Raw genomic sequence first — 24,347 nt, 5'->3', positions numbered from 1 at the left:
CATTGCAGGCAGTGGCTCAACCTGTTGTGCCACAATGTTGCCCACTAAGTAATTAATTTAAGCCACTAAATTATAAGAGTAGATTTAAAAAAAATACAGCAGTAGATAAGTTATTTCATTTGCAGATGTAGTTTGGACTTGCAGAATCAGGTGTTCTTTAAAACTGTTTTTTGTCCCCTCTTTGCCTATTGTCTTTGCTCTAAAGGAATATTTTTTCTCTGATTTTGTCTGCAGGGTAACCTATCTTCAGAAGGTAGTGTGTGTGTGCTGTGGGCATAATGAGCTGTGGCATGTGTGTGGTGTACTGTATGTGCATGTGTGGCATGGATAGCGTGACACATGCATGGGCCATTTATATGCTCTTTTTTCTTCTATGTGTACATCTTCACACTGGCAGTGAAGACAAATTTTCTCTTTATAAAATTGATATAAAAAATGTAGTATGCCCCAGCTATAAGGAGCTGCTTTGCTATCTAGGCAGGTGTTACACTGCCGGGAGAAAAGCGGCCAGGAGCTGGTGGGAATTCTGCGCCTTGTTAATATGACATTTGCATTAAATACACCAGTATGCTAGCATGGTCGCTTATTCTTTTTCTTCTCTTTTTTTTCTTTTTCTTTTTTAATTTATTTATTCTTATTTATTTATTTATTTATTTATTTAGGCAGGGAATTCTAGGCTAGACAGGCCATTCTGGCCCCCAGTAAAATATTCCAGGGAAGGGAATCTAGGACACATTGGAATGGGAGTGGCTGGGGGCATGTTTAACAGAAGAATGACTTCCGGGGGATTCCACAGATTCGGCCATTGCACTCACAGGTAGGTGAGGGAGCTGAGATACAGTGATTTAGAGAGGGGAAACCAAAGGGCATGCCTGGGTCAGGTCCAGAGACCCAGCCACATGGGAGACCTGGCATTGGTTAAAAAGCATTGTTGGGAGCACTGCACAAGTGCCCTGGCCTAAGATGGTGCCGAGACCGTTGCTCCTCTCGGAGCTTGGCGGTAAACAGGTTTCAGGAAGTTGCAGAGGATTGATTCAAGGTCTCATGAAGTCTGCGTGGTGCGCATGTGATCAGAGTTGTGGTTGGTGTGCTTACTGTGTGCCTTGGTGACCTTTAAGTGGATTGGCTGGAAAAGAGAATATTCTGTGAGGATTTGGGGAAGGGAGCTCTCTTGCTCTCTTTCTCTCTGGCTCTCGCTCTCTTTTTGCTGCTCAAGGACAATCAGCTCTCTTTGATGTTCAAGGACAATATGCTGTGGCTACTCCCTTTTTGCTTTGCACTTGGATTTTCTGTTCTTTTACTTTATCTATGCTGCTTAATTAATAAAGCTTTGTGAAGAGATCACGTCATATCGGGGTCTTGCTTGCAGGACGAGGGACCCTGATAAGCATCACCCACTAGCTGCTGGCACTCACAAAAGCTGGGACTTGTGGTGTGTCTGGCTGGGCTGGACCACAGTAGCCACATGCGAGTGTCAGAGTATGGGTTGGGCTACAGCAGGCTGGGCTACAACACCCACAAGAACGCAAGAGAACTAGATCTGGGTGCAGATGCTGTGGGGGAATTATGGGCTTACTTATGTGGGAATGTAGCACCTGCCAGTTTGAGCAGAAGACTTGAGGTGGTGACTGGAAGAGCCAAGCTGGACCATGGAATCTACCTGAAACTCACGGAGCTGGGGCAGGGAATATGTTGAGCAGGACCAGGCTGCAACACCGGCAAGCCCATTCGAGGGCTGGAAATGAGGGCAGACAATTCAAACCAGGATCCAGTTGCACCTGCCTGCACAAGTGAGATCCAGGGCTGAGCAGGCCTGATAAGGGCACTTAGGGAACTTCCCTACTAGGTTGCAGCTCCCGTCAGAAACCACAAGAGCCAGGACCATGGGTGGGCCAGGCTCGAAAATGCTACAGCGCTCATCAGTATTTGTGTGGGTCAGGTCTTGGGACAGGCCTGGCAGGGTCAGCCCACAGCACACACTGTCACAATTGAGGGTCAGAGTGCAGTGCAGACCAGGCTAGGTTTTACTGCAACACATGGCAGTCCACACAAAGGCTGGGGGTAGGCCAGGCTGGGTTAGGCTGCTGCATCCATCAGCAAGAGCTGGGAGTGAGAACAGTATCTCAGACTGGGCCACAACACCCGCAGGCACACACAAGACCCAGGACTAGGAGCAGGTCTGGCGGAAAAACTTAGGGGACTCCCTTGTTGAGCTCCTACTTTCACAGGTGAACAATACAGCCAGGACTGGGGACAGGCCAGTCTGGGAGTAGGGAAGGCTGGGATAGCCTGCTGCACTAACTGGTGTGCACAAAAGCCAGAATGGGATTGAACCAGTCAGGTTAGGATGCAGCACTAGCTAACAGGTGCCAGATTGGGCATGAGTCATGTCAGGCAGGACCACAGTACCTCCCAGCAGGCACAAGATCTGGAACTGGGAACATGCCTGGCAGGGGACCTGTGGACACTCTCTTGCTGGGCTGTTCCTATCTCTGGTGAGCACAAGAACTGGAGCTGGTGGTGGGCCATGCTGGACAAGGCAGTGGCTGCTGTCAGCACATGTGAGGGCCATGTCTGAGGACCGGTCTGAACTAAGTCATAGCACCTGTGGATGTGCACAAGCGCTAGATGAGATGCAGGCTGGCCAGGACTAAGTTGAACAGAGGCTGACACATGCAAAAACCATGGCTGGGGCAGGTCTGGTGGAGGCAGCAGACAGTAGTTATGTTATAATAGTAATTAATCTGTATGGGGCAAAAGTCTGTTGCTACAACTTTGCTAATGGCAGAAATACAACTGAAGGGACAAATGCAAGAGGCCTTTAATTTTACATGACAAACTTGTATTGCAAGGCATGCAATTTCCCTTCAAGGCATTTGCTACCATTTGTAATAATGTATTTACTTGAATGCATATTTGTAGTTCTACCTCTACCCACTCCCAGGTAAAATTCCATGGGAAACAAGGAACTGATCCGATTGACTCATTTTCTATTCAGTTCTTCCCACACTGCTTGCTACAGAGCAAGCACACAATGTAAGATTTTGTAATGAATGCCAAGAGACTTGTTCAGTGCAAGAAGTGGAAAAGAGAAATCAAAGCGACTCTGGCTCTTTGGGAAAATGCTGTCTGGTCCCGACACAGGGTGAGGAAAGTGAAAGAGGAGCTGAAAAGACTGCTTGGGACACTGACCATCAGGCAGGTGCTCCCTCTGGTGATCTAGAGGAGTACAGGAGAGCACAGGAGATACAGCACATAAGAGAAGGAGATAATGATGGATTAGAAAAATCAGAGGTTTTCAAATGCAAATGCAACAATTTCTTCCAGCAAGGGTCATCAATGGATATAAAAATCAGAGCAAAAAATAATTAGGAAGCAAGATGTCACAGTCTCACAGCAGCTCTCTATGGGTTATCCATTACATTCAAAGAGAAAAAAAAATGAGTTTCAACAATATAGAAACACACCACTTTCAACAAGAAATCATACCTCCAATTTGGTATGAGAGAAAACTGATACCACACCTGTCTTACTGGGTCACACTGAGAAAGATTAAATCCTGGAATATTTTCATCAAAAATATTTAATTCACCTAATCATGAGGAAAATTCCAGATACATCATAAATGATAGAGCGTTCTCCAAAATAGCTGTTTTGGAAACCTCCAAGATTTTAATGTCATGATGGACCAAAATCTACAGACAAAAAGAGACACATGTATCCTTCCAGGATACCAGAGGTTAAATTAGCGAAAAGAACACCCGAATGACCTAGAAAATAAGTGGCGTTCATGTTCATTAAAATGAATATATTATATAAGTATTAAATATCTTCAAATTTCATGACAGAAGATAATAATGTTATGCTACATAGAAGAAGCCTCTAATTCTTAGGAGAAGAATGTCTGAAGAATTTAGAGATGACCTTTATATGCACAGCTTATTTTCACAGTCTTAAGGAGAAAAACTACAAAGCAAAGTATTAATCACAAGTGAACCTGGGTGAAGACTCTACAGGTGTTCAATGTTCTCTCTCAACTTTTCTGTGGGCTTCTAATAGTTAAAAATAAAACAATAGGGGTGAGCATGGAGACATAGCAGGCTAAGCTTCCACCAGCAGCATTGACATCCCATATGGATGCCAGTTAGAGTTCTGACTGCCCCACTTCCAATTCAACTCCCTGATAATGCACCTGGAACAGCAGTGGAGAGTGGCCCAGGACTCTGTAACAGACCTGGACGAAACTCCTGGTTTCAAATTGGCCATTGGCCATTGCAGGCATTGGGCAGTGAACCAATGATGAAAGATCTTTCTTTCTGTCTCCCTTCTTTTCTCTGCCTTTCAGTAATAAATAAATCTTTAAAGAAACAATAGGGCTGGGCCCAGCACGATAGCATAGTGGTTAAAGTCCTCACCTTGCACGCACCAGGATCCCATATGGCCACCAGTTCTAATCCCGGCGGCCCCGCTTCCCATGCAGCTCCCTGCTTGTGGCCTGAGAAGGCAGTTGAGGACAGCCCAAAGCCTTGGGACCCTGCACCCGTGTGGGAGACCCAGAAGAACTCTTGGCTCCTGGCTTTGGATTGCTCAGCTCCCACCATTGCGAATGCTTGGGGAGTGAACCACCAGATGGAGGATCTTCCTCTCTGTCTCTCCTCCTCTCTGTATATCTGACTGTCCAATAAAAATAAATCTTTTAAAAAAAGAAACAATGGGGAAAATTGTGATATCAGTATCATTAAAATAAAAAAAATTCTGACTAATTCTGAGAAAACAGTTGTAAAGGAATTTAGTAAGAATAGTTACAATAAATAATTCTGGGGGAAAAAGATAGTTTTATCTCAAGATGTCTTCAGTCCAAGAAGAAAGCCAAGCAGGAATGCTCAATAAACCATCTATTACACAGATAACTTCCAGCCATGAGCACATCTGCACTGTCGGATGGATATAGGAAAGAAAGCAAAGCAAAACAAACAGCATCCACAAAATTAGATGGGATCCCTGTCCTCTCAAGTTTTCAAGCTGATGAGGAAAACAGACAGTAAACAACAAAGCTAACAGATGAATAAGATGATAAGAAATTACAGATTGTTAAAAATGCAGTGTGTGACAAAAATAGCAAGTAGTATACAAAACTGGATCTTGACTGAGGTGGTCAAGACAGAGAGACATACATGTTTACAGGCGATTAGCGAAAGTTAGATTTTTTTAAAATGTGTAATTTAAAAGCATTTAAAAATCATCACTTGAAGATCATATTATTTGCAAAAAGTTTGCTGTCTAGCAGTGTTTCTTGCTTTACAAATACAAATTGGTAGGCATGGTTCAATTCAACACCAGTGTAGCAAGTCTGCACGGTCTTTAGGACCACATTAATTTTACCTGATAAACTTACAATCACAATCACTGGTAATTTTCCCCTAAGGCATGTGCCACAACTTGTGATTACGTATTTATTTGTGATTAGTCCTTAGAACTTTCAGATCTGAATATTCCTCTCTGTAAAATAAATTTGTCAAGCTATATCTCTAACTCTTCTTCTAATTCAAAGAGACTGTGTTTTTATAAGAATATGTTCAGAGAAAATTATATCAGTATAGCAGTTTCTGTTATGAAGAAAGTACCTATTTTGCTCTTACCTGGTGACAATCTGAAAAATAATTGTGATAGCCAGACCAGCAATGGATAGCGCACATCCAATATTGGATATTATGTTTAGTGATTCGGGATAATTATAATTCTTTCTGAAACTCTGAAAAATAAGTTGACACTCATGTTTTTTAATAAGCATTCCTGAAATGTCAAAGTCAACATCACAAAGAGATACACTGGTCAAAACAATCAGATAGTTGCCAGATATGTCTTCTTTGATATGAAGTGTTTGATATGTTTTTAAATAAAGTAAACTAGTTCCATATCTCTAAGCAGTTTATGCATTGTAAAAACCTGATATGCACTGTAAAAACCTGAGAACAGTTACATAATTCAGTTACAGGAAAATATATATACTATTCAACATTGTCTACATCATAACTATTTAGATTAGATCCAAACTGGCAACAGTTGCTTCATTTATCCATTGTATTATTTTTGTATATAATTAGAAGGGTACATAAGTGAATTCACCGAAAATAGAGTTGTAGATATATCTTTATGGAAATAAAAACCATAGATACAATACTGTTCGGAGTTTTAGGAAAGTAGGTTTCATTTTTATGCCATATAATGACATCAACCCCAGTGTGGGGGAAAAAGATACCCTCCACTGCTGGTGGGACTGTAGACTGGTACAGCCACAATGGAAGCTGGTATGGAGAATACTCAGACAACTGAAAATTCACCAACCATATGACCCAGCAATCCTATTCTTGGAATATATCAAAAAAACTGATACATAAACATGAGATATGAGAAAGCAACCTATATCCCTGTATTCATCACAGCACAATGAACAACTGCAAAAACATGAAAACAACCTAAATGCCCATTGAAGGAGGACTGGATAAAGAAACTGTGGTACATAAACTCTATGGAATACTACTCAGCTATTAAAAAGAATGAAATTTTACCATTTGCACCCAGTGGTCCCAATTGGAGAGCCAATCCCAAAAGGACAAAAAATATCATATGTTTGTTGTAATATAACACAACATCCACCAAAAATACAAAACAAAAAATAAAGGTAAACACACTTGTAATCACTCAATTGAAGGATATAATGGAGACCAGAGTACCAGGAATCAAAGAAACTTGACAGAATGCATCTGTACTACTGAATAAAAGTAGGCTCCCAATGAAACTTCTTAATATACCTAGACAGCAAATATTAAACTTTCTACCATTGTTTATTCCAACAGTGTCATGACCCACAAAAATAGTAGAAAGTTGCAGTCAAGACTACACATGATAGACTATTTTGATACAAAACACAGGGGACAATGGAAGGAGGGAGAGATAGAAGGGGATGGTAGGAGAGATAGGGAAGAAGCCTTATGCCTGCAAAATTGTAAAATGAATAATAAGAATTGAAAAAAAGGAAAAAATTTATGTTCTCTAAAAGTTTACACTTTCAGAAACCTGCAGGTTACTGGATTTTTATATTTTTTATTTTTTAAAGCCAACTTCTATCCTTTGATAGTCTATTGTGCTAATATGTTCAACTGATCTCTTTTGTATGGCTACATCACAACCACTGGCAAATGAAAATATCTGCTTTTCTGTTGGAAAACCCAGCATTAACAGTCCATGAATAAACGGAAGGGAAGACAACACATACTTCCTCATTTCATTGTTTAGAAAAACACTTCATCAAATAATCACATTTCTAGTTTCAGCAAAAAAAAAAAAAAAAAAAAAAAAAAAAAAAAAAAAAAAGAAAGAAAGAAAGAAAAGAAAAAAAAAAGGCGTGTGTGGAAATCGTGCACACACAAGCCCCTCCTCTTAATAGGACCAGTCCCAAAGCTTACACATGCAATTCCAGCCACACACCAGAGCTAATCTAAGTCTTATCAGTTACTTATATAGTCTCTCTTTGGCACTAAAAGAAGTAACACAGACAGGAGCTAAGGACAAAATTAACGAATTCAAGACCTTTTCCAGCTCTGTCTTCTAGGCGAAAGTAGTAACTTTGATGATTCTGGTAGCAAGAAGTTTTGGGTATTTGTTCTAAATAGATTTGGGTAAGTACAAAAGGTACTGAACCTGTGCCAATCATCACATATACCCTTTTTCTGGCTGTAACAACTTCACGTTTTAGCACATGGAAGTTAGCTGCTTGGGACCTGTCCACCCCTCTTGTGCACATTGATCCCCTTCACTGAACTCATCCTAAGACCACCGGATGGTAAAACCTGTATTTACTAGCTCTTTCCCATTCGTTCTGTCACTCCATTGTTTGTCTTTGTATACGAGCTGAATGGAGAATCTGTGAAAACAAAACCCCAAATCTATCTCCTGCAGGCACACACTAGAAGTGTGTCTAGGAAATTTCACATCTGAAAAAGGTCACTACATAGACCTTACCATCAACACTGCAAAATTAGTAGTGTGGTTGCAGCGGCATTGCAGGAATCCTTCGGTGCCCCTGTCTTTGTGACAGCCATATGTGTCCCAATCCCTTGTTGAAAAATTCCAGTAGACACAGGCATAGGAATCGAGTTGGAACATTGTCTGGTTGTACTGTGAATTGATAAGGCAATTACTATAATTACTGATTCTTAATGCTTACTTTGGTAGAAAATTCAAATCAAACACAGTAGTCATGTGAGAAATCAGTTAACTGTGTACTTAAGCATTCTTATTTTCCATATAGATGAAGGAAACAAGGATATAAATTCAAATTACTTAAATGTATATTTAGCAAATTTGGTAAAAGATATGGGTGAGAGGAAGATTTATGTGAATACTTTCAAGATTCTTTCAAAGAGTATTTCTCTAGGTGCCTTTTGCCCAACTTGTCCCCACTTTTGTAATTAAGAATGATCTGGATTTTTCAATGTCTCGTATTGGGAATTCTCACCTTTGGACTAAAGACCATTTCAACTGAAGCACTCTGATCTTGCTCATTTTCATCCGTAGTGCATGAGACAATTCTTTGACTAAAATTGGATGTTGTTGTAAACCGTTTGGACTGGAAAAACTTGCTGTTTTGATACACTACAAAGCCACATGCCTTGGCATTTTCTGTGGGGGAAGAAAACATTAAAATCAATATATGAATCACAGAGCAATCAAGATAAAAATTTCGATGTCATTGTTAGGGCAATGTGGTTGCTTAATGTTTGAATTTATCAGTAATTTTTTCTACTTTATCTTCAATTTCTGTATTGGTTATATTACACTTTCTCCCTAATACTGTGCTTTTTTTCATTTCCTCTCTATTTCTAGTAACTTTTGCTTGGAAATTTCAATGATGTGACTTTATGGAAACCAAGAAGTAAAATACAGATTTTTTTTTTCTTTGTAGACTCAGATTTATTTTTTAATCAATAAAATTATGTCCCAGGCTCATTGAGTTGAGAGGGGCTGGGGATATATTGGTCAAAGGACACAATTTCAGCTAGACAAGAAGAATATGTTCACTAGATCTGTTAGGTGATATGTAACTATAGTTAATAAAATTGCTGCAAAAGGAAAATAACAATACCTATTTTAGACTTATCAAACAGGTAAAAGTTAGTAAGCTTGATGACACACATGAATCACCCTCTGAAAAAGGATGCTGTTTGTGGAAACCAATTCCACACAACAAGATACGGTTTATGAGAGTATCTAAAACATTTCCAACAGTAACATAAATAACAAAACTGTTAATGGACACATAAGTATCAAAAGTTCAAGAACAACCAAGAAGATGATATAGGCCAACTTCAGAAATAAGGTTTCTGAGAAGGAGACATGGGCATGAGGCAAGGCAGAGAGCTTCAGGAGTAGCTGTAATACATTCTTGTTTTATTCTTAACAGGTCTGAATCAAATAGAGTTTGCCTCCCATATTTGCAAGTTCCACTTCTGCAGATTCAACCAATCACACATCAAAGATGCTTTGTGGAAAATGCATCTGTAATGAATATGTACAGGTTTACTTTTCTTATCATGTGTCCCTAATATGCAGCATAATAGCTATTTGTAGAGAACTACATTTTAATAGATGTTATACATAATCTAGAAATGATTTGAAGTAACAAGAGGATGTTGATGACTCAGACACAAGTACTCTGAGATAAGGGACTCGAGTATCTCCGGACTGAAGTATTCTCAGGGGTCCTGGAACCAGTGCTTCACACTTACTGAGAAACAAATATATAGCACTACTTGACATTGTTTGCTTACCTGGTTGATAGGCACATAGGTGCCACTTTCAACCTTTTGTGTACTTTTCTACATGCATGAAGTGTTTTTAAATTTAAATATGTGTGTGTGTGTATATATATATATATATATGAACATGACTTAGTCTAAATCCTAACTAAGTACATGGCCAAGACAAATGGAAGCACAATGCCACTAGTGAAATTCAAATGTTATACTCTTCTTTTTCGGGACAATTAAGAATTTATTCTTTCCAAAATATGTCCTTTCTAGCATTGGATTTTTTATTTGAGAAGAGAAGAAAGGCAATTTTTGTGTTATTTTGGAAAAAAAACCCAGAAAAACAAAAACAAAAAAACTTTAATTTTAGACTTTGTAAAATACCAAGATATTTTTTAAAGTTAATGGATGTTGAATTAGATCAGTTGCAAATAATTTATTTTTTTAGTTGTAAAGAATTTTTTAAATCCATGCACAAATTTTTCATAACATATTTTCACAAACTTTTTGAAGTTCCCTTGTATGTACATATCTCAAATATTTTTGTTGGGAAAAAACCACTATTTGTGATCATGACCTAAAGATTGTAATTTTTCTACTTTTCAAAGGGTTTTTGAAAAGTTGAAAAAAAGAAAAAAGAGGTAATCATCTCCCTATTCTAGAATCTAAAACTAAGGTTATGGTAAGAGCTTAACCATATTCAAACATGAACCATTCAGAATAAAACAAATATATATATACATATATTATATATTAATAATATATGAAACATATACATATATAATTTCATATATATATATAATTTCTCCTTTGGCAGATTTTGAGTTGTTAATTCCATGAATTTGAATGCATTTTCATGCAACAAAATTTGATACCTACTTGTTGTGTTGAGCAAGACCTGAAGTTCAGTCCTGTCACTAGGATTCAGGCTGTCCACATTTGTATTTATAGATGTTGAGCCAGAAACTAGAGAATCGCTAGTTCCTATGAGAGTAAAAAATGGCATTATAAAAATCTACATTTTTATGAATAGAGCACTGGTTACAATGGTAGCAGAGTGTTCTTCACTATTTCAAGCACACAACATGGATAGCTCACCTTTTAGCACAGAGAAGAGAATGCTTGTGGAGCCCACAGAGCTTTCTGAAGAGATGTTAACTGACTGTATCACTACATTGGGTTCCACCACTGATTCATTATCCAAAGATAAGGAATAGTTCTCCATTTGCTCAATAAGCCTGGATAGAATACGATACAGAGCAGCATAATATTTCAAGGAATTTGTTATTAAACGAGAAGTGTACTCTGCCCCGTGTTACAGTAGAAAGTCATGAGCACAGAACAAATATAGTAACAACACAGACAAGTGCCCCAAAATAGTTGTTCCCCCCAGAGCCTTGTTTTGCTATATACACTTTTCCACTTTTTGCTATCACTGAAGGGTACCTTAGACATGTATGTCCAAACTCTAGAACACAAGAATAGTGGACTTCCCAAGAAAAACAATCTTTGCTATAATGTTCTTCCTGTTGAAGGAATACTCCCCACTACTGGCCAGTCGTGCACTTCTAGTTGATTTTCCATTGATGAGAATCAATTCCCACTCAAACACCTTTGCATCTAAAACATCTCTTCCACAACATTAATTAGTGAGCTGACCATTCATATGGAACCACAGAAGAGCAAGGGTCTGAGCTCACTTCTTCAACCATGAATAAAACACCTCAGGTTTCCTCTACTATGAAGAAGTGCAAAGATAATTAGGTGAAAGGTGGGAAGGTGTGGGGGGACCTGTCAATTTGATGTTCTCCAAAGAAAAGTTGGAAGAACTTTTTGTTTTCTTGTTTTCTATAGAAATATCTGTTTCATTTCTGTACTTGAAAAAACAAAAGCACTATATATAATCAGTCTTATTTGCCCCGAAATAAAAAGTTTTCATCAAAATACGATGTTCTATAGTCAAGAAATTATGTCTTTTGCTAAAAATCTTGTTTTTTAAAAGAGAGGAAATTTAAAATAAATAAGAACTACTATGTAGATGTAATCAGTATTCATGGGAAAATATTCAAATCAGTTTTTTAAAATGTTTTGCTTAGTGTGGATAAAGCGGAATACTTATACCCTGCTGATGTCATCCACTGTGGAAGACAGTGTGCACACTTATTTAAAAACTATAAATTGAGCTGCCATATGACGCAGCAATCCCAATACTAGATATATTTGCAAAAGCTATAATTACATTATATCAAAGACCACATTATATCTACACTGCCATGTTTACGGCGGCATTATCCACAATAGTCAAAATTTGTAATCAATCAAGGTATCCATCATGAAATGAATGAACAAAGAAAATATTGTCTAGGTACACAATAGAACATTATTTATCTAGAAAAAGGATGAAATTCTACCATTTACATCAAAATGGATGCAGTCCCCTTGTCAAAAATTAGTTAGCTATGAATTTATTGGCTATAAATGTGTGGGCTGATTTGTGAGATTTCTATTCTGTTCCATCAATGTGCATATCAGTCCATGCCCCATGTTGTCCCCTAGTTGTAGCCATTTTGATGTAAATGGTAGGATTCCATTCTTATTACAGCTCAATTAAATTCTATTGTGCATTTATACAATATTTTCCTAGGTAAGCCTTGGAGAACAAGTTCAAACTGAACCCATCCCATCTTTTCCTCTAGTTCCCAGGCTCTGATCATCTCAGGAACCAGGAAGTAGCATCCCGCCACTCCATCTAGTAACAAAACAAGGTGGTAAAGTCAGACTGCTGTCTGGATTCCAAGAGAGATTTGAAGACACCTCTGTTGATACTCTAACCCAGAACAGCTGCCACTTTGTGGACTCAGTCTTTCCAAATTGAAACTGTGCTTACGTTGCAAATGTATCAGCAGCATCAGCAGCAGCTTCTTGAAAAACCTCTTCACTCACATCTAGGAGTTGACTCACTGTTGTCACAGCAACCCTTTTTGCCTGCCAAGGAAAGGCACCTATTTTCATATAAAACACGTACACATTATCACCACTATGGTCATTAAGGACTATTATATTAGCAGGCGGCACCACTGGTATAATAATCTAGAGACAGTACAGTCTCATTGTTTGATCTGCATAAGATGCACAGAGGAACAGCATTGTAGAACACCAGATGAAGCTGCTACTTACAACATACCTCGTCGCATCCTCCCACCCCCAGTTGTTCAGTTACCATCCAGTTCTCTGGTTATACACCTTAGAAAGAAGTAGAAGATGGATCAAACTTGGACCCTTGCCACCCATGTGTGGAGACCCAGACGGAATCAATGTCTACCAATGTTAGGCTGGCTTAGATCCAACTGTTACAGTCACTTTGGCAATGACCAAATGGAAAAAACATCTCTTTTTCCCCCTGCTCCCAAACCATCCTCTCCCCTTCAATCTTCTGCTTTTTGAATAAATAACTAAACCTTTTTTTTAAGATGGCAGGGAGAAGCAAGTCTAGGCAAGGGAATAAAAGAGGCAATGAATAAAGAGGTTTAAATCTCTAAATTTGAACTCAAAGTGAGATCTTTCACAGAAAAGTCACCCCATTCCTAGGAACACAAAAGCAAATACTTGGCTAGAAGAGCTAAAATAAGATGAGAACAGTGCAGGGCTCTGATTGTTAAAGTCATACAGATCAAAAGACTTTACATATCTTGGTATTTATACTTGGTATTACTGTTGTTTTATACTTGATAGCAATCAGACATGATAAAAAGGAGTTCTAATTTTTTTTAATCAAAAATTCAAGAGTATGGCAGATCCATGATTATATGACATTTGATTACTATTTAAGTCATATTGAAGATATTGATGCCATCTGTCTTTTCCTGACCAATCTATAGTTAATAGTCAATATTTTTCTCTATTCATTTCATTTTTATTAATTTGAAAAATTTAAATCCCACTTACTTCCCAAAGGATCTCTAACAACATAAAACACTTTAAAAAATAAGACATTTTAAATAAACATGAAAGGAAAGAGTATCTATTTTCAAATCATACTTCAGACATTGGATAGGTACTTTTGGAAGGGTGGTTTACAGCTTAACCAGTACCCAAGCTGTACCATTCGTAAATGTTGAGTATATTTTTTCTTTTCATATATTAGAGTTCAGTAGGTTATGATGCCATAAGTGAAAAGCATACTATAAGTTTTCAAAAAAGCCAAACAAAAATAAAAACACAAAGATACTTAAAAAAATTCATGGAGATGTGGACATCTGACTAATAGGTCATTTTAACTAAGAAGTTAAGAGGTCAGTTAAGATCTGCATATCCCAGGGGGCTCACACTGTGGTATAGTAGGTAAAACTGCTGCCTGTCGTGTGGGCATTCCATATGGCTGTGCTGGTTTGAACCCCAACTGCTTTACTTCCCATCAAGCTCCCTGCTAATGAGCCCGGGAAAGCAGTGGGGGATGACCCAAGTTCTTAGGTACAGAGAAGATCCTGGCTTTGGACTGTTTCAGTTCCCACTGTTGCAGCCATTTGAGCAGTGAACCAGCAGATGGAAGATATTCTCTCTCTCTCTTTAGCTCCTTATCTCTCTCTCTCTCTCTCTCTCCCCCACTTCTCCCTCTCTTTGCCTTTAAAATAAATAAATGAAATGATAATAATAAAAGATCCACATATCCCCTATCAGAGTACTTGGGTTAGATAACTGGTTCCACTTCTAATCTAGCTTCTTGCTAATGTGCACGAGAAGCAGGTGATAACTCAAGTAGTTGGGTCCCTCCCACCCACATGGAGATCCAAATTGAGTTTCCAGCTCCTGAGTTGTATGGGCATCTGAGGGATGAACCAGCAGTTAGAAGCTCTATCTTTCTAGTGTTGTGCAACATCCATTCAACCCCTTCCACGCACAGTTTAATGAATTATTTTTTTGAATTTTTTAAATGCTCAGAAGAGATGAAATTAAAGATGTTTATTTCAATGCAAAAAGATTACCAAATACATGCATAATTTGTATGGCATGTATTTCCATAATCTTTCTTTAAAAAATGATTGATTTAAAGGAAAGTGACAGGTGAAAACAGAGATCACTCATCAGCTGGTTTACTCTCCAAATGGTCACAACCACCAGGTTTGGGTCAAGCTAAAGCCAAGAGCCAGAAATTCTGTCATAGTCTCCTATGTGTATGCTAAGGAGCTGGATCTTAACTGGAGCAGCCAGGACTCAAACTAGCACTTCCAAATAGGATGCTGGTGTCATAAACAGTAGTCTAATCCATTGCATCTCAAAATCATTACTTTAGATGAATATTTTGAAGACCCCTGATAAATATTGCTTTCAAACATTTTTATACCAAAATAAACTTATCCTTTAATTCCATTTTCCATGAACCTTTTGAATGGTGCCCTCATAACCATTAGAAATGGGTTGTAGTTTAAAATAGCATGTTCTAGAATAAGTTCTTTGAAACTCAGTTTATTTGCAATAAAACGAGGATGATGAGGTAAAATGCAGCAGGTAAGAAAATTATTAACATTAAGATAAAATGGTTCATCTCAGAATTTTCTGGAAGTTTTGGCCTGATAACGATCATTGTGACTATCTCCAAAAGAAACGTTTAGACAAGGATCCCTTTTCTAACTATTTTGACTACTTCTCATGAAGAGTACTTTGCAAACTGGGTTTAAGCAGCCTAAATTTTGCCCAAACCATACCATATGATGAGTGGAATTGGGGGAACGTTTTTCTCTCTCCTTCCTGCCTTTTCTTGAAATCTAAATTTTACCTCTGGTGCAGCATTTCTGGATGCATTGAAGATCTGTCCTACCACTTCAGCGGCAGAAGTGATGTTCTCAGCAGTCAGCTTGCTGGCATCAGATGTTAGAATCTGGGCACGGTTGGAAATATTCTCAGATTCTGTTGGTATATCATCTACCTGTTATAAAAAAAATCAACATACATACACATCAATCCTGCTTTACATAATAACCAAATCAGAACACTTTACAAACAACTGCAGGTAAAGAAACAAAAATTTGACCGAGTCTCAATCTCCTCAAACAGCACAACCACCAAGTTTCCCAAGTTTGTCCCTTTCCTTGGATAAGGGCAAAGCACCTTCAGGTTAGCAGCTTTCCCAGCCTTTACAGTTTGTCAAGATTGATGCACTAGAACAGGTTTCCTTAGCTAGATAAGGATATCTCAATTGGCAGCCAGGGGCCAATGTTGGCTCATTCTTTGAGACAAATTTCATAGTGAGATAAGCACAGAAATAAATGTAAGTGGTCAGAAATTTATATAGTATTTTTATGTCACTGAACATAAATTTTTAAACGATTTTACATTTTTAGATCTTATTTCTTTTGAGTGTGTTTTGCGACATTACTGGTCTGCAATGGATCAGAAAATTTTTTGAACTGACTTTTTAGCCCAAATAACTTGGGAAGACCAGGCCAGGGTTACATCTTTAGGAACTAATTGGTCTCAGGATTCTGGTCTGTGAGGCTACAATAGGAAATCCTTCTTGTTAGTGCAGCTAAATGTCAACTAAGTGGTTGTGGGATTTTAGGTTTGGCACTAGAGGGCAGCATATTTCAAAATTCAAGGCAATGTCGCATGCTATTCAGATAGGGAAGTCACAAAAAGTATGGAATTGAAAAACAAATTGACTGCCAGGGCCCTGCCCTGTGCATTGTGCTTGATGGATGCTTTACAGGTGTTAGCACATGTAAGCACAAAACAACATTGTGAGCCTAGCATCTCCATCCCCATGTAAGGCTCAGGGAAGTTAAGGGACTCAGTGAGAGTTCACACTGCTTAGAAATAGCAAAGCTGAGAACTGGACATTGGCTGACAGACTCCAGAATCCATAGTTGTTTCTCCAGCTACTGATCATCTATGTGATAAGGATGGATAAGCAATTAGTGTTCTGCAAATTATGCTATTAGCTATAATTATCTATAAGAATAATGTCCAATTAGCAGAGGTTTTAAAAAGATTTAATGGAACATATGCATCATGTCCAGTAAATAAAAAGCCCTACAAAAAGCTATAAATCCTCTTCTTCCCTGTGTTTAGCCTTTGGTAATAACTGCTGCATACATGTACCTACAGATACATCCTCAGTCAAAAGAATACAGCCCTGAGACCAGCAGGTGTAGTTCCCTTTCTGAAAGAGTCTTTGACCATAGTTTCCTTTCCACTTTGTTCTGATCTGGTAGACCATTAAAAAAAAATCTTCATTTGGTCTCAAATGCCAGAGATCTGCTTTACAACCAAAACTTCACTACTCTACAAAGATAAAGCCATTTATAACATGCTATAGATATCATGTGTTCAAGTTCACACAGCTGAAATGTCTTTTTTTCCTAAACAGATGTCAACTTCAAAGAAACAACAATGGTTTCAGTTTTACTAGTTTTTATCATGTCTGATTTGAGAATGGTAAAAGCACTGATTTGACTACCAGGTCTCTGAAGAACAAGACTTTGTACCAAGTCAGAACTTATACCAGTTGCTCATCAGATGGACTACACAGCATACCTTCCCCTCCAGGGTTTCCAGATTTTCATCACAATTTCCTACTTTCACATCTTGTAATTCTATCTCTCCATACACAGAGAGACCGCACAGTCGGATTGCCAGTGGACTGCCCGCTTTAAGAGAAAGGAAAAAGAAAAGACAGTGTTTGCAAAGATGATTCTAGTAATTACCAGCATCTGCACCCAGCCATGTTCCTACACAGCATGACTCTGCTGTTCCTTCCATCAGGAGGTAGAGTCTAGGGAGAGGCATTTGGCACTGCAGGTGAGATACTGCTTGGGATTCCTGCATTCAGTTTTGGAGTGTCTGGGTTCATGTCTCAGCTCCTTTGTTTCCATTCTGCTTCTTGCTAATGCACACCCTGGGAGGCAGCAAATGATGCCTCAAGTACTTGAGTCCCTCACAACAATGTGGGAGACCCAGACAGAGTTATAGACTCCTGGATTTGACCTACCCAGGCTCCCAGCTGTTGGGAGTGTTTGGAGAACTAACCACTAGATGGACAATCTGTCTCTCTGCCTTTCAAGCAAAAATAAAACAATAGATGCATACATAAATCCTTCACTCTGAATCTATGCTGGGCTTGTAAATCCTTCACTCTGAATCTATGCTGGGCTTGTGACTGGTTCTTACCAATGGAATATGGTAGGAAAAAAATATATGTGTTCCAGAGCCTAGATATTGAGACACTTTGAAATTTCAGCCTTCACCCCTTGGAGTGATGTCTTGAGGCTTATGGAAGGAAACAGGTGTGACCTACAAGAGGATCAGAGGTCAGCTGGGAAACTGGAACATACCAGCCAACCAACAGCACCATGTCCCATTAAGAGAGTGAGTTCACTAGGGACTTTTCAGCACAACTTGGTTGCCCCAGTCAACTCACAGGGCTATAAGAAATCTGAATTACTATTTTTTTTTACAGCTATAAATTAGGGCAGATACCACTTGTTATCTGGTTTTTTGTTTTTATTCTTGCTTTTTTTTTTTAACTATGGAGTTCAAAAAGACAGTTGACTATATCCTTCCTTTGATATCTGCAAGGAAAATTTGCTTTCAATAATTAGGGACAAAATGGATTTGAAACTGGAGTTGACAAAAAAAATATTGGGCTAGAAGACCAGAAGCAATATAGAAAATATAGATATTAATATAATATAGATATTAACTTATATGTGAATCTTTCCTTGTTTGTGTCAGTCTGGTTAACATATGAAGGGTAAAAAATTCTATTGTATGGTAGCACCTTCTGGATATGTGTCTTACTGTCAGTAAACACTTGCTGACTCTTTGGTTCATTTCACAGGATTATTACCAAAGCCTCTGCTCCTCATGCTCAACCTTTAGTTAACACGTATGTAGCTCCTTTAGAAAAAAAATTATTATTGGCACGACAGCTGAATTTTCTTCAGGGCTAGCTTTGGGTATCTCCTTTTTGGGATAACAACTAAAAATATAGAAATTATAGAGTTCTTCAACAACACTTAACCTGAAAGACCAAGTCCTTCCTTTTAGTGGATGTTGAGAAATTTCTATGTATTTATTTGAAAGGCAGAGAGGTGGAGACAGAAGGAGATCTTCTACCTGTTGGCTCATTCTCCCAAGTGCCTGAACAGCTGGGGCTAGGCCAGGCTGAAACCAAGAGCCAGAAAAACATTTGAAAAGCTCCCGTAGGTGGCAGGGACCTAAATACTTGAGTCATCAAGGAATTCTCGTTAGTGGGAAGCTGGATTAGAAGTACAGGTGAGTCTCTGACATGGGAAACAAGATTTCCAAATGAGGTCTCAATTAGCAATACCAGAAAGTCTGTCCCTGGAGTCACTTTTAATCTATATGGAGCCTCCATCTCTACTCCATGCTTTAATAAACATGTCATATTCCGGTGTATCTATAATATAAATAGCATATATTTATTTATATATAATATATATGCTATTCTATTTCCATATAGTATGGATAACATTTATTTAGAAATTAAAAAACCTTTCTATTTATCTACATAAAGTAAGCAAATTTTAAGAGGCCAAATGAATCTTCTCCTCATATTACTTACAAATATTTTATTACAACTAGAAAATAATTGAAAAACAGTTGGATCATTTACTATATAAAACTAAGTAATTAGAAGTAACTCTTAGCATACAAATAAAAGCAAAAGTGGCAACATTTGAAATCTGTATGTACCTTTATAGATTTCAGCCTGAAACTCAAAGGTAACTATAATAAACATTTTTGTAATAGTTTCCCAGAAAAGGCTAAATAACCAAATGGAAAACAGTGCTCCTCTTATATCAAAGTGTATAATGCATGTCAGCAAATGTGATGATCTTTCCTTGGTATATCACTGACACCTTTTGTAATCTTAATTCAGTAATAAACTATTTCTTAGCTTATGTTTGTTTAGATAAGCATTATCTTGAGATAATTATTATACTTGAGAAACACAGAAGTAAAATTAAAACAACAGGTACTTTGGGTATACATGATATGTTTGGTAAGCATCAGTGTTGTTGAAGCTCCCCTTTAACTTCCGAGGCCTGAATCAAGAGGCTGGAAAGACCTATGGGAGGGACTGGATCATGAATACCTGAATTAGCTGGATGTGGGAAGGACTGATTTTGATTCTGCAAATGGAATGCAGAACTACATCATCTCTCTCATATAGGAAAGAACAATTCACATAATTTGTTTAGTGTTTAATGGTACTCTTGGCATACACAAAAAATGTCTAAATTAGATTATAATTCTTCCTAGCATCATTGCTGACACAGGCTAAATGATCTAGAACTGTCTTCTCAAAGTATCCAGTTCTATAGGAAAGGAGGGATTAGCTACAGGAACATATATTAAGTAGGAAAATTGGTCAGAGAAAAGTCAAAGCAAACAAGAGACCGGTAAAACATTTAGGAAAAATTACGCGCCTTAATAGACTACACATATCAGAAAAGGGACCTATGAACTTCTAAAGTTTACTGCCAAAAGATATTACCCAAAGTGGCACTGACATAAAATAAGCCACCTAACTGCTGCATAGTTTCAGGGAAAATAGTAGGACTAGGAATATTACTTGCTCTTGCATTCTTCAAGTGCTTCTGTGAAGCAAGATTGCTGTGTTCAGGAAAGTTGTATCAAGCTGAATGCTCTAAAATGGATCACAAACTTACAAAGGAGACGGAAGTCTACACCTAAAGACAGAATGGACTATACATCTTTATCCATGAAGAAGCCTCAAAATATATGTAAAGGGAGTCTCTATTCTAGACTAGTTTTAGAAATCAGGACAAATCATATAACCTAAAGAGCAAATGCTAAGCTGATTGAACTCTAAGACACAACCATGAATTGGAAAAATAAGCCAATTAAATATGGGTTAGGTTCATAGTAAGGTTTTTAGGAAAACAAGGATTAGGAGAGGTATCAACCTAAACTTTATGGATTGTCATCACAATGCCCTTCCACAAAACCTTCTAGGGTTGGAGGAATGATAGATATAGCTTAGCTCAGGTATCTCAGCCCTAAACGGAGGAGATGTTTAGAAAAGTACATACCATTTGAAGTGTTCCTGCCACACGTTTGCAAAGAAGGTCCATACCTGCCTACAGGAATCCTGGCAAAAGTATAACCCATATAGGTACTGTTTTCACAGAAATTAGCTGTAATGCAAAGAAAAATATTTCTTGTTATAAATCATATTTCTAAATTTTAAACCACAGATAAATCAAAGTTCAGAACCTACACAGTATCATTTGAAGGATAACACAAGACTTTGAGAACTCACTGGCCTGCCTAGAACTTCCATACGTCCCAATTTATTTATGTTACCCCAATTAGAATAGCGAGTATGTTGGATAACGAGTTCCAATTCAAACATGCATAATATATACTCAAGGAGATACAGGATATGAACATTAACATACTAGCAAAGATAATGCATCAGATTATTTGGAATTAAAAATAAGAGCCTATCTGGGACCGGCGGCGTGGCCTAGCAGCTGAAGTCCTTGCCTTGAACGCACAGGGATCCCATATGGGCGCCGGTTCTAATCCCGGCAGCTCCACTTCCCATCCAGCTCCCTGCTTGTGGCCTGGGAAAGCAGTCAAGGACGGCCCAAAGCTTTGGGACCCGGTACCCGCATGGGAGACCCGGAAGAGGTTCCTGGTACCCGGCTTTGGATCGGCACAGCACCAGCTGTTGCGGCTCACTTGGGGAGTGAATCATTGGATGGAAGATCTTCCTCTCTGTCTCTCCTCCTCTCTCTATATCTGACTTTGTAATAAAAATAAATAAATCTTAAAAAAAATAAGAGCCTATAGTCAGTGTACAGGAAATTCTGGCTGATAGCATATGGAAAATGATTGTAGTGGGTTTCCAGGTCTCCAGATTCTAAGCAGGCAGCATAAAATGTGTGGAAGCTCAGCTTGGATCAAGAAATTGCTGTAAGCTTTGCTTCTGATTAAAATCAAACTACCAATTTAATAACAACTATTCAAGAGAAAGAAAGGAAAAATTTATTTAAGCATTTACTCTGATAGAAAAATACATCTTGTTTCCAAAAATGTTAAAACTGTAGTATCCTAGGTCTGCCACCAACTGAAAGGAATTCAGGAAGCTGTATTACCAATTGTCTTTGATTAGATACTGTAGCCAATGAAATTCTAACTATGAGCTCATAGGGTGTTATGATTTAGACATGGTATAAGTGTATCCCTCAAGGATTCATGTACTGAAAACATATTCCCCAATGTGAAAACTGGGAAATAGTGGCACTTCAAGAGGTAGAGCCAGGTGTAAGGTGATCATATTATTAACACAATCCTCAGAAGGGCATACTAAGGTTATCACCGGACTCTATATAATAACTCACTCTAATGAGAACTAACCAAAGTGTAAATGTGACCTCTGAATCACCCTGGCTTCTGACTTGGAATTTGACTACACGTTGTCACATGCGATTCCACCATGATGCCTTCCCCAGTGAATAATATAACCAGAAGGCCTTCACCAGAGACCAAATTTACAGGGTCTCCCAATCTTGGACTTTTTGCTTTTAGAACCTGTGAACTAAATAAACCTCTTTTCCTTATAAAGTATAGAAGTGCAGGTATTTTTTATAGTAACAGAAACTGCACTTTACCATAGGGAAATGTGAGAGTTGGGAAATAGATAGATATAGTGATTATAGGTAATAACCCTAGAGAAAAATTTGGCTTTTACTGTGGCGCCAACAGACGCTTCTTAGAGCTGGCACCATTATGGCCACATCTCCACATTCATCAACTGAACATTATGGAAGTCTTGCTGCTTTCGTTAGCAACAAAAGCTTCACTTGAGATTCACAGCTGATATTATCACAAATACCTTACCAATTGTACATCGCCATCCCTTCCACTCTTCTGTACAAACGCATCTGCCGTTTTCCCAGGTTCCACCATTCTGGCAAAATTCAATAGGAACGCTTGAAGGAGGAGCAAGGGATCCTGAAGAAACAATAAATAACAGAATAACAGAATACTGCGTGAACTTTCTAGTTAGTTTCTCCTTTTAGGGCAGCGGGCATTTAATTTATATATATATATAATATTATAATATTATAATATAACATATGTTATAATATTATATATAATATATCATATATAAAATATTATAACATATTATAATATTATATGTGATATGTTATATATAAATATATGTAATATTGCAATAAATATATATTATATGTAATATATAATATTATATATGATAATATTGTGTGTTATAATATTATCTATTATAATATATTATATATGATATATAAAATTATATATGTTTTATATATATTTTATATATATATATAATTGCTGTTTTGAGTATCCTTGTGGAGCACTGTCCTTTCTACTATTAATTTCCATGAGAGTACACTGAAAGTCTACAATGTATGCACAGTGTTTAGTAGATATTATGGATATCAAAAACACATATTGGAAAGCCACAGCACCTTGACCAGGAAGATTAAAAATCCCTTGAGACAGAGGAAATTATTGCAGTTAGATGATAGATGGACAGATAGATCAAGTCAATACACAGGATTTTATGTAACAAGAATGCAATGGAGATTCTGTGACCATAGATCTCCCAGCCAGAGCTGACTTTCCAGGAATGGTATTTGAAATAAGTTTTAGAATTAAATCTAGAAAAAAAAAAAAAGAAAATGGGTGACCCAAGAATGTATGATACAAAGTACAAAAATCACAAAAACATGGAAATTTTTTATCTACCCAAGAAGCAGAGAAGCATTTATTAAATAGTTGGTTTCATAAGGAACAACCAAGGGCAAAAAGTAAATCATGAAGGACTTTTCAGAGCAAGCTGAGATTTCATCTTAAAGAACACACACAGGTGTTAAAACAAGATGGTGAAATACTAACGGATTAATTTAGGGAGCTATCTTAAGCATCTTAAGGATAGGAGACAAGAAAGATCAGTTAAGTGACACCAACTACAGCTGTGGCCCTAAGGAACACAAATGTCAATAGATTCAGGAGCCATACCTAAGGTAGAATTGTTAGGATCTACCAGCTGAAAGCTGTGCTTTCTAGAATGGTCAACAGAGTGAATAGTGAGCAAATTAGCTAAACAGAACAATATGGGAAGACAAGTTCTAGTTCCAATAATAACAGTGTGCATTGTCCCATACTAGCCTTCTTGCAGTCAATAATTTTAGATTCTTGACAATTTTTTTAAAAATGATTATTTGAAAGCACTGGACAACAATCAGAAACAAAAGATAATCCAAGTTCATTTAGTCTTTTCATTAACACTAACACAGTTCATATGATGAAAGTAACTGAAACTCAAGCAGAAAACAGAATATAATGACGAGTGACTAGAAATTGAAGGACATTCCCACATGAAGACAGCCACGTGGGGAGGTGCCTCAAAGTCTACATATCAATTACCTGTCGAGGCTGGGAAGAGAAATTTGGAAGAAAAACTAATCGGCACTTCAGCGATATTTATGCAAAACAAAATAA

At 37.8% G+C, this 24,347-nt stretch overlaps 1 protein-coding gene across 1 annotated transcript in view; it reads right to left on the bottom strand.

Annotated features, from left to right (window-relative positions):
* Positions 1 to 24,347, bottom strand: part of ADGRG7 (adhesion G protein-coupled receptor G7) — a 59,195-nt gene that overhangs the window by 17,297 nt on the left and 17,551 nt on the right. The window contains exons 2-11 of the mRNA XM_004593257.2: positions 22,701 to 22,814; positions 20,885 to 20,989; positions 17,340 to 17,452; positions 15,583 to 15,732; positions 12,697 to 12,794; positions 10,908 to 11,047; positions 10,689 to 10,793; positions 8,519 to 8,682; positions 8,023 to 8,178; positions 5,640 to 5,752 (exon numbers count right to left, since the gene is read on the bottom strand). Of these exons, the coding sequence (XP_004593314.2) occupies positions 5,640 to 5,752; positions 8,023 to 8,178; positions 8,519 to 8,682; positions 10,689 to 10,793; positions 10,908 to 11,047; positions 12,697 to 12,794; positions 15,583 to 15,732; positions 17,340 to 17,452; positions 20,885 to 20,989; positions 22,701 to 22,814 (1,258 nt within the window). The remainder of the gene's footprint in view (positions 1 to 5,639; positions 5,753 to 8,022; positions 8,179 to 8,518; positions 8,683 to 10,688; positions 10,794 to 10,907; positions 11,048 to 12,696; positions 12,795 to 15,582; positions 15,733 to 17,339; positions 17,453 to 20,884; positions 20,990 to 22,700; positions 22,815 to 24,347) is intronic.

The sequence above is a fragment of the Ochotona princeps genome, chromosome 3 (genome assembly GCF_030435755.1).
Source record: "Ochotona princeps isolate mOchPri1 chromosome 3, mOchPri1.hap1, whole genome shotgun sequence".
In the NCBI taxonomy this organism is placed as follows: Eukaryota; Metazoa; Chordata; class Mammalia; order Lagomorpha; family Ochotonidae; genus Ochotona; species Ochotona princeps.
Note: the sequence above shows the minus strand (reverse complement) of the source record. Positions and strands in the feature narration are given on the sequence as shown.